Here is a 9,563-nt window from a genome sequence, read left to right on the forward strand (position 1 = left end):
AGCCCAATAGGGCTCCAACTGACCACGTTCCCTTCCGTTCCTTCACGCCCCTACCCCACCATCTCCCCCAGGGTCTCCCCCGTCACCGCTGGACCCCTAACCATCAGTGGGTCCCACTGGGTGTAGGAACTCCTTCCCTCCCTCAGCCACCCCTCAGGGGTGCTGGTCCTGGAGGTTCAGCCTTTTTCTCCCCCTTTCCTCTCTCCCACTCTCTCAGGACCCACGTGGCTGGAGGGGTCCTCGGTGGGCAGAGGATCAGGCCCAGAATCTCAGCAGGTTCCTGGGGGCCTAAGTGGGTAGGGGAAACCTGGCCATGCTCCCTTTTGATCCTCTGCCCTCCCAATGGTTCTCCAATTTCCCTCTTTGGGCATGGGATCCCTTCCCCTCCCCCAGCCGCCCCTCAGGGGCGCCAGTCCCCTCCAGCCTCCACTCCTCCTCCCCCTTCACTCCCCCCACGCCCCACGTCCTACCCGGTCACTGTAGGCTCCTCCCATCCCCTTAGATGTCTGTGGTCGCCCACTGGTGCCCGGTAGGTGCCCTAGTTGTGAGGAGACGTGAATTCCGCGTCCTCCTAGTACACCATCTTGACTCTGCCTTCTCTGTAATATATTTTTAAACTATCTGTAATTTGTTTTAAAAGTTACAATGGATCACCTTTTCCCTCTCCTGTGAATCTTGCAATTTATGTGAGCCCCAAGTTACAACCTAGAGATGATGATCCAATAGCGGCTGCACCCAAATTCACCCCAGCGGTCAGTCTTCCTTGAACAGGAACTGTTTTGAGGGGCTTCAATTTCTAAGTTCTAGAAAGGGATGACAGTAAGTTTGATCTCACCAAGTTCAAGAGTTTGGTTACCTAGATTGCAGCGTTGGGAGGGATCCTGGGTTTATGGGAAAGGATGCCACAGTGATTAATAATGCCCATCATGGCCATGGGCATGGCGAGCGGCCAGCCGATGGCTGGGGCCATCCTGAGACCACTTCCTAGACATCCTGCAATTTACATTTATATCACACTTCATGACTTGCAAGGAGCTTCCACATCCTTAGCATCATGCCATTCTCACCACAAGCCTATGAGTTAGGTCTTTATAGATGGGAAAACTGAGGTTGTGTCCTATGTCTGAGGGGCCACAGCCAACTGACATCACCTCCACTGTTGCCTCCAAGCCCTCAGCAGCCTCCTGAAACCACTGGGGGTTCCACTGGCTCCCCTTCTTCCAGAAACAGGAAACCAAGTCATTACCCACCCATCAGGCCTTTAGTTACCTGCTTAACATAGTTTCCTCTATGACTTGCATACCCCTCTGTCTCCTAATCCAGAGAACACAGCAGCAGTGTACAACTGCTGCTAACAGCCTCACACACCCCACCTAACACACCCTCAAAAATCCCCTCTTCCCTGGAGCAGCCTCTGCATTTGCCTTAACACATCCCAGAATCGTGACTTGCTCACACCTACTCCCTGGCCCAGCCAAAAGTCTCCTGGGAACCTCTCCACTGCCCTGACAAGCCCTCATTCCCCTGCTAGAGAGGGCTCCCAGGGGTTCATTGCCCAAGACAACTCAGCTCCCAGCGTGGAAAAATAAAAGCTGACTGGTCGGCTGTTGTATCTCTTTATACCACAGTAAGGAAGTGAACTGCCAGGTCAGGCGGTTCTGGACTCTCCAGTGTGCCTCCATGCAACCACACAGCGCACAGGTAAAGCTCATCTGGGTGACCCACTCCCATGGGCAGAACCAGACGGGGCACAGGTAAGATTGGCCATAAGCAAGTCCTGGCCAATCAGCTGTGACCTGCCATCCCAGGTGTTGTGACTCAGGTTGGAACGCCCTCTTCATGCAGACATAATGAGCCGTCCTGGTTGGAGCCTTTCATGTTCACCCACGCCAGGCACTCTGCAAGGCCCACCTACCTCTTCTGGCTGCCTTTTGGGTGCCCTTCACCCCACCCTGGCCTGATTTCCCAATCCACCCCCACCTTCTCTTTGCTTCTAACTCCCAGGGTCACAGCCTCTAAGCCTCTTGGAACATGGGCTCCAAGGAGGGCACCCTAAGAGGGCAGACTCCAGCCCCACAGAGCTGGACCTGGGGCCCTGGCCAGGAAGCTGGAAGGCACATAGCCCCTCTGTCCGTTCACTTCCACAAGGCTCCATTCTGGGTTCCCCTTCTTGTCCTGGGCCTCCAGGACAGTCACCTGCTGGCCTGCCTGCAGACTCACTTCATGGCTGCTTCTGGCCACAAAGGGGTACACTGCCACCACCTGAAACACATGGGGAGTGACACAGAAATGGTCAGGGTGGGAGGACAGACAAACCTGACCTAGAGAAGCTGTTTATCCTCTTCCCTCCCACCCGACTCAGTCCCCATCGCTGAGCAGTCATTGCCTCCCAAATACATCCTTTGTCCAAAGCCATCAGCTACTTCCACTACTCCCACTGCTAATAGCTACTATGTGGCAGGCTCTTTGCCTGGTTTTGATTTTCACAATTCTATAATTCTGTTTGCCCCATTTTTCAGATAAGGAAATTGAGACTCAGAGAAGTCAAGGAACTTATTCAAAATCACAGAGGAGTGAAGCTGGCCTGTCTGACCTCAGAAGGGGTGCTCTCAGTCCACTGCTGCCATCTCACCGAGCAGGGGATGCAGCATCCCTTCCCCACAACCCTCCTCAGATCGAAGGGTGTCATCTGCCCAGGCCAGTTTCCCAGCTTGGAGCAGAGACAGGAAGGAGGTTAGGTGACTTTGTTGAAAGGCAAAAAAAAAAAAAAAAAATTGGAGGAGAGGGCATTTGTTAGGCTGATATTTCACCTCCCTGGGCCTCATTCTCATCATCTGTGAAATGGAAGTAATGATATCCTTCCCTCCAGGTAATTGTGGGAATTTAATGAATGGATGCCTGTGCCTGGTACATAGTAAGGGCTCAACAAATGCAGGCTACTTTCGCTATTTTTACCATGACTTTTATTACTGTGTGCCAAGGCTCAGGAACAATCAGGGGCAAGGGGGAACTGGGATGACCCCACGTGAGTCCCACTGAGCAGCCCCACGACCAAAGAGGAAGCGGCTGCTGTGTCTGGGCAGATGGACAGCTGAGCTCACCACATGAGCCCCTGGGCGGGTGTTCCGGGACACTACCCACACTGGCGGCCACTGGGATTGAGTTGGATGGCGAGGCTCTCTGGTGGGATCCCTGTGGGTTCTTTGCTGATGGGTGGGTATGTCCAACAGGAGGCAGCCCTGGTGTACCACTTCTAGCTAAGGCTCCCGGCACTGGCCTGAGAGCCTTCCCAGCATGTGTCACAGCTGTACATCACAGCTTCCGCAGGCTTCTATGCAGCCCTCCTGCAGCCCACTCCAGGCTCCCTCAGCCACCCTGGCCTGCGGCATCCGCTGGCTATTCACTGCAAGCCTCTGGGCTCCCACCTCTCAGCCTGGGTCCTTTCTGTTGTTCATCCATCACCTGTGAAGCTCCTCCTTTATAACTGTGAGTGCAGCCTCCATTTACTGAGGCTCACATTTGCCAGCCAGCTAACTACCTCAATCAGCCCTCACAGCGACCCCACTAAGCTTCTGCCCCGAAAAGCCTTCCCAACACTTTTTGTTTTGAGATATAATTCACATGCATACATTCACCCTTTCAAAGTGTACAATAAAGTAGTTTTTAACATGTTCGCAAGGTTATGCCACCATCACCATTATCTAACTCCAGAACATCTTCATCATCTCAAAAAGAGACCCTAGACCACTTAGCAGTCACTTCCCATTCCCCCTGCCCCCAGCCTCTGCCAACCACTGATCTACTTTCTGTCTCTATGCAATTGTCTATCCAGGACATTTCGTATAGAGAATCATACATTACATGGCCTTCTCTACCAAGCTACATGTGGTAGCATGTGTCAGCACTTCATTCTTTCTTACGGCTGAATAATATTTGTGTGGATGTGCCACATTTTGTTTATTCCTTCATCAGTTGATGGACATGGGTTGTTTCCACTTTGGGGCTGTTATGAATAATGCTGCAACGAACATGCATGTACAAGTTTCCCATGGCTTTTTTTTTTTTTTTTCCGGTACGCGGGCTTCTCACTGTTGTGGCCTCTCCCGTTGCGGAGCACAGGCTCCGGAGCGCAGGTTCAGCGGCCATGGCTCACGGGCCTAGCCGCTCCGCGGCATGTGGGCACGAACCCATGTCCCCTGCATCGGCAGGCGGACTCTCAACCACTGCGCCACCAGGGAAGCCCTCCTCCCATGGGTTTTAAGGGAAAGCCAACACCCTCACCAAGGCCACAGGCCCGGCTGGCTAGCCCCACCCACCTCTCCAGCTCACCGCTCTCACCGTCCCAGCCCCACTGGCTCCACTCAGTTCCTCACTCACCCTGTCCTCCCCGGCGCTGGGCCTTTGCATTCGCTGGGCATGCTTTCTGGGAAGCACTTCCCATCCACAACCCTTTATCCAATTACTTCCTAACCACCCTTCAAATCTGAGCAAAAGCATGATTCTTCTCAGAAAGACCTTCCCTGAACCTCTCCCACACCTAAGGCTCTGGCACTTAGCACTAATAGAACTGTGATTATTTATATGATTATTTTATTAATCGCTGTTTTCCCCACCTCCCAGATTATAAATTTGAGGAAGGCAAGGGCCAAGGTTGACTTCTGCTCATCACTGCATCTCTTATCTAGCACAGTGCCTGGTGAATACTGAATAAATGAACAAATGCATGAACAAACGAATGAACGAAATAATCCCACGTGCTCTGCTAATGGGGAGCGAGGGACTAACTCCCTGCTCTTGATGTGGCAAGGACGAGAGGCTCCTTTCTCCAGGTCCCACCCTGGCCAGGACACTGGTGTGGCCACTGACCGAGGCCCTGGCCTCACAGGGTGGTAGTCCCTCTGGACAGGAGGAAAATCAAAGCCCCACTCCAGATGGCCATGGGGATGTGAACCCACCCGCCCTCTTCCAGGCTCACCTGGGTCACTGCTGGGACAGAAGGGACAGAGGCCAAGGTGGGCTCTGGTGTCTGACGTTGGGAGTCCCTGTGAGGCCTCGCCTGCCCTCTGAGCTCCTCCTCACGGGGGACCATATGGTACAGCTCCAATTTCCCAGCTGGCACGTACCCTCGATGTCCTGCAGGACACACAGAACGTTATCTGGCTGTGGATCACACTGCCCGTCCCTTTCAGAGGTAGAGGAAGTCACCACCATTCACAGATGTGAATATCTCCAATACAGCTTCTTCACACTAAAATGGACCTCAAAAGGTTATCTCGGAAGCTCACAAACTGCCCCCCACCCCGCACCCTGCACGCACTCTTTCTAGCTTCTGCTTGTTCATCCCAGTGACAGCGAGCTCATTCCCCACAGAGGCAGCCCACTCCATTTGGAACAGCTCTGGCAGAGATAAAAAGTTCTTCCTTGGAAAAAAAAAAGTTCTTCCTCGGAAGAAAAAAAAAAAGTTCTTCCTCGGACTGGTATGAAAACTATTTTCCTGGTGCTGGCACCACTGGTCTCCTTTCCAAGCAAGGCCACTTCCTCACCGCAGGACTGCCTTTCCCAGGAGGCAGAAATTGCCTTTCTCTTCTCCAAGTGCCCCCAATTCTTTCTCGTGTAACAGCTACTCCAGTGGTGCTCTGGTCGTTGTCACTGTGAATGGCCATCACCTGAGAGCTTGCTTGGTGCCAGAACCAGCATCTGATCACCTAGTCTTTCCGTCAGCTCTTGAGGTCCGTATTGTTGCCTCCATTGTATGGCTGAGCCAACCGAGCTCAGAGAGGCTCCATAACCCCTCCGGGACCACACAGTGAGTACAGTGCAGAGTTGGGGCCCAAACCCGGTCCTCTGGACCCCAAGGACCTTGTTTTAATCCCCATTCAGCTGTTTTTCAACTTGAGTTAGGATTTTACCCTTTCATGATTCTTGCCAGATTTGTACCATCTTAATTTTCTTTAATAAACTCACTTTTTAAAACTTAGTGTTGTACTATATAATAATGAATAAAATCATGGGTTTCTGTACTATATTTTTTCTAATACACATTAAAATACTGAATTAAAATAAAATGTCTGAAGGGGGAAAAACTGTCGCCAGATCCCCTCCCAATAATCCTGTGTAACCCTCATCTTGTGGGTCACATGCCCCTCTGTGGAAGACACTCTGGTGGACCTTCTCCTCCTGGGTTCATGGTGCCCCTTGCCTCCTGCCCTGCTCCCTCCTGGGGCCCCTACATCTGAGCAGCACACCAGGGTCATGACCAGCGCAGAGGGAACAGGATAACACCTCCCTTGTTCTGGATGTCAGACTTCTGTCCACACAGTCAGGATCTAAACGTCACTTCTCTGCGTATCTCCATCCCTTCTCCATTCCTTCAAAGTGATGCTGAGTTCTCTCCACACAACTCTGTCTACACAAATGATCTGTGAGGTCCCCAAGGCAGATCTTTGTCTTCCCTACACAGTACCCAGCACACAGTAGGTGCTAGATAATGGATATTGCAATGTAAGAGTGAATTTCTCTTTTTGGCATATCATGCACCACAATAAGCCGGCTGTACCCCATGCCCTCCGTGTTCACCTGTGTTCATTCCCATCCTGGATTTGGACCCCTGCCCACAAGAGTGCCTATGTCTCCCCACTGGCTCCTGTTGGACAGTTTTCCCAAAGGGCGGGGAAGTGCCCATGAAGTCCCACATACCTCCAGTGTCCACCAGCCATCGGCTGCTGTTGCCTTTGGTGTCCTTGTCTTGAAGGAGGGCTACGACGTGGCCCCGAGGCAAAGTCAGGTCCAGAGTCCCAGACCCGCTGATGTTGCTTGTCACCTGGTACAGCTTTCCTGGGCCATACCTGCTCAGGAGAGCCTGCACCTGGTGTTCAGCCCCTGGAAGGAGTGGCTGGGAGAGAAAGGACAGAGACAGGCACAGGTGTTGGAGCTGGAGTGTTAGAGCTGGCGCCAATGTTGGCCCACGTGCTGACAGCTAGGAGTCCTGGGCCAAGCCCACCTCTGCTGCCCATTGGTCCATCCCAGTCGGGGCAACCGTCTCCTCACTAACAGATGGCTGGATCAGATGAGAAACACATGCTCTTAGTATCCAAAGGCATTTCAGAACAAACTTCTAACTTAACTTCTAAAATCCTTCTCTGGTCTAAACTTCTTGGGTTTTCTAAACTCCTAAGGCAGTTTCTGAGTCTCTCCATTACAGAACTCTAGGACTGGGGCCTCAATTCTGCCCATAGCATCAAGCTAAGCTGTCCCACAGGAAAATGCCTTACACATGTCTTTTAACCCCAATGAGCAAAACTATGAGCTTCATGTGGGCACCAGGCCTTACTCGCCTGACATCTTTTTTTTTTTTTTTTCTTTTTTTTTATTTTGCGGTACGCGGGCCTCTCACTGCTGTGGCCTCTCCCGTTGCGGAGCACAGGCTCCGGACGCGCAGGCTTAGCGGCCATGGCCCACGGGCCCAGTTGCTCCGCGGCATGTGGGATCTTCCCGGACCGGGGCACGAACCCGTGTCTCCTGCATCGGCAGGCAGACTCTCAACCATTGCGCCACCAGGGAAGCCCCTCGCCTGACATCTTAAAACAGCCAGCACAGGGCCAGCACATGTAGACACACGTGTGAACAAAGAGAATGTGGTTTTTTATTCCATGCGTTTTGAGTCCACAAGTATTTATTGAGCCCCCTACCATGTACAAGGCATGGTAAGCCTTGTGGATGGCATAGTAGAAACAGTTTTTCCCTGATGGAAATTGCCATCTAGTTGAAGAGAATGATTCAGTGCATTTTCAGAGCATCCAAAAATCTCCTGGCACTGCCTTTGTTTTTTCATTCACTGCTTCCAGCAAAAGCATCAACAAGAAGGGACTCAGGTGATTGTCCCCTTTTTGTAAAACAAAGAAGAAATTTTAAATGTTGGATATAGATTTATTATATATTCTCTCTCGCTAGATATATATGGATAGATATAGATTCATCATAGTCTATATGATTATTTCCAGGTGGAGAGGTGCTGGGTGTAGGCAGGTAGGCAGAGGTGTCCTTCAGGGACATTTGGGCATGGACTCTGCCATTACTCCTACCTCCAATAGGTTCCTGAATCAGGATCAAGAACCAGGAGAACTCCAGGTTTCTAAACAGGCCCTCAAATGGAAGTGTAGAGACAGGGTAGCTCTTTTTCAGAATGGTGGTGTTAACAGGAGTATGGAGTAGCAAACGTTTGCCTTCTTTCTCAAGTCTCTGCCCCTACCTGTGCAGAGAACAGCAGTGCTCCCTGGAGGGACCGGGGAGGCCTGTAAAGATCTCACTGGGACTCTCCTGTCCTGGGTGGCCACCTCACTCCTCTGGGTTCTGTACGTGTAGCCAAATAAGTCAAGAATTTATAGGAGGGTGTGTGCATGTTGCAGGGGTGGGTGAGAGAAGGTGGGGAGGGCGGGGCTGGGGGGGCTCTCCTCTCTCCCTACCAACACACCAGGACTATGATGTTCCCATTTGTTTATTTTTTCTATATCTTCTTTTTTTTTTTTCTGCCATCAGCATGGATTGCTTTTCCAATAAGAAAAATGTTATTTTGTCTTAAGTAGAAAAAGATAGAAGTTTCCATGACTCATCTGAGTGGCTGCTCTCTTCTTGATTTTCTGCACCCTTCCTCTCCCCAAGCTGCAGAGCCCATGCGGCAGCCCTGATGAGTCCTCTGCTGGGGCATCTCAGGGTGGGAGAGGAAGCGGGGATAGCTGTGGCCCCAGGAGGAGCCAGCCCCACTTGAAGTGCACATACACCCCTGATGGTCTTTGATGTCCTCTGTGCTCTGGCCAGGTGCAAAGGCCACCTGTATCTGTCCAGCTCTGCTGGGCTCCTTTACTGGCCCCCTGTGTCTCTGGGGCCCCTTCTCCCTTCTGGGGAATCTTGGAGCTGTCTCCTGACCCTTCACTTCACATCTCACATGTGACTAAATACGGTTTGTTTTCTCAAACCAGGTTTCATGATGCTCTGGGAGCCCGTGCTCCCTTCAGCTACTTCAGTTACTTTTCAAATATACTAAAAGTAACTACACAATATTTTATATATTCTTGAAGAATTCTTCAAGTGGACTGCAAGAAACCCTTTTGTTATATTTTAGAGAAAAATGCTTTACCAAAAAAAAAAAAAAAAAGACTTTGGCTGGCCAAAGTTTTGTAAACCACAATGCAGCTGAGATACTGTCCTTTGCAATTAAAAATTCCACAGCAAAAAGAAATTTTAAATGACTTCTTATTCAAATTTTTTATTCATCCTGAACGCTGGTATTTGAAGCAGGTTCCATGAGAAGGTGGAGAGGAAATGGTAAATTTTGAGAAAAATTTGAAGTTCCAAGTTTCAGGCTGTAAGTGCCACTTAGCCATTATGATGTCTAATTTCACCTAAGAGTAAAATGTTTGCGTTTTCCTCTTCCTGACCTGCTCTTATGCTTACTGGCCATGAACAGCATGTGTGTGTGTGTGTGTGTGTGTGTATGTGTGTGTGTGTGCGCGTGCTCTTATGCTTACTGGTCATGAAGAGTGTGTGTGTGTGTGTGTGTGTGTGTG

The 9,563-nt window shown here is 50.9% G+C and overlaps 1 protein-coding gene across 3 annotated transcripts in view; it reads right to left on the reverse strand.

The window, feature by feature from the left end:
* Nucleotides 1–1,602: 1,602 nt before the first annotated feature.
* ARHGEF37 (Rho guanine nucleotide exchange factor 37) overlaps nt 1,603–9,563 on the reverse strand; it is a 75,116-nt gene continuing 67,155 nt past the window's right edge. For all 3 annotated transcript variants that reach the window (XM_024738278.1, XM_024738279.1, XM_024738280.1), the window contains 3 exons: nt 6,697–6,892; nt 4,976–5,133; nt 1,603–2,262 (listed from right to left, as the gene is read on the reverse strand). In XM_024738278.1, the coding sequence (XP_024594046.1) occupies nt 2,053–2,262; nt 4,976–5,133; nt 6,697–6,892 (564 nt within the window). In that variant the 3' untranslated portion in view covers nt 1,603–2,052. The remainder of the gene's footprint in view (nt 2,263–4,975; nt 5,134–6,696; nt 6,893–9,563) is intronic.

Source organism: Neophocaena asiaeorientalis, unplaced genomic scaffold (assembly GCF_003031525.2).
Source record: "Neophocaena asiaeorientalis asiaeorientalis breed wild unplaced genomic scaffold, Neophocaena_asiaeorientalis_V1.1 scaffold404, whole genome shotgun sequence".
Taxonomy (NCBI): domain Eukaryota; kingdom Metazoa; phylum Chordata; class Mammalia; order Artiodactyla; family Phocoenidae; genus Neophocaena; species Neophocaena asiaeorientalis.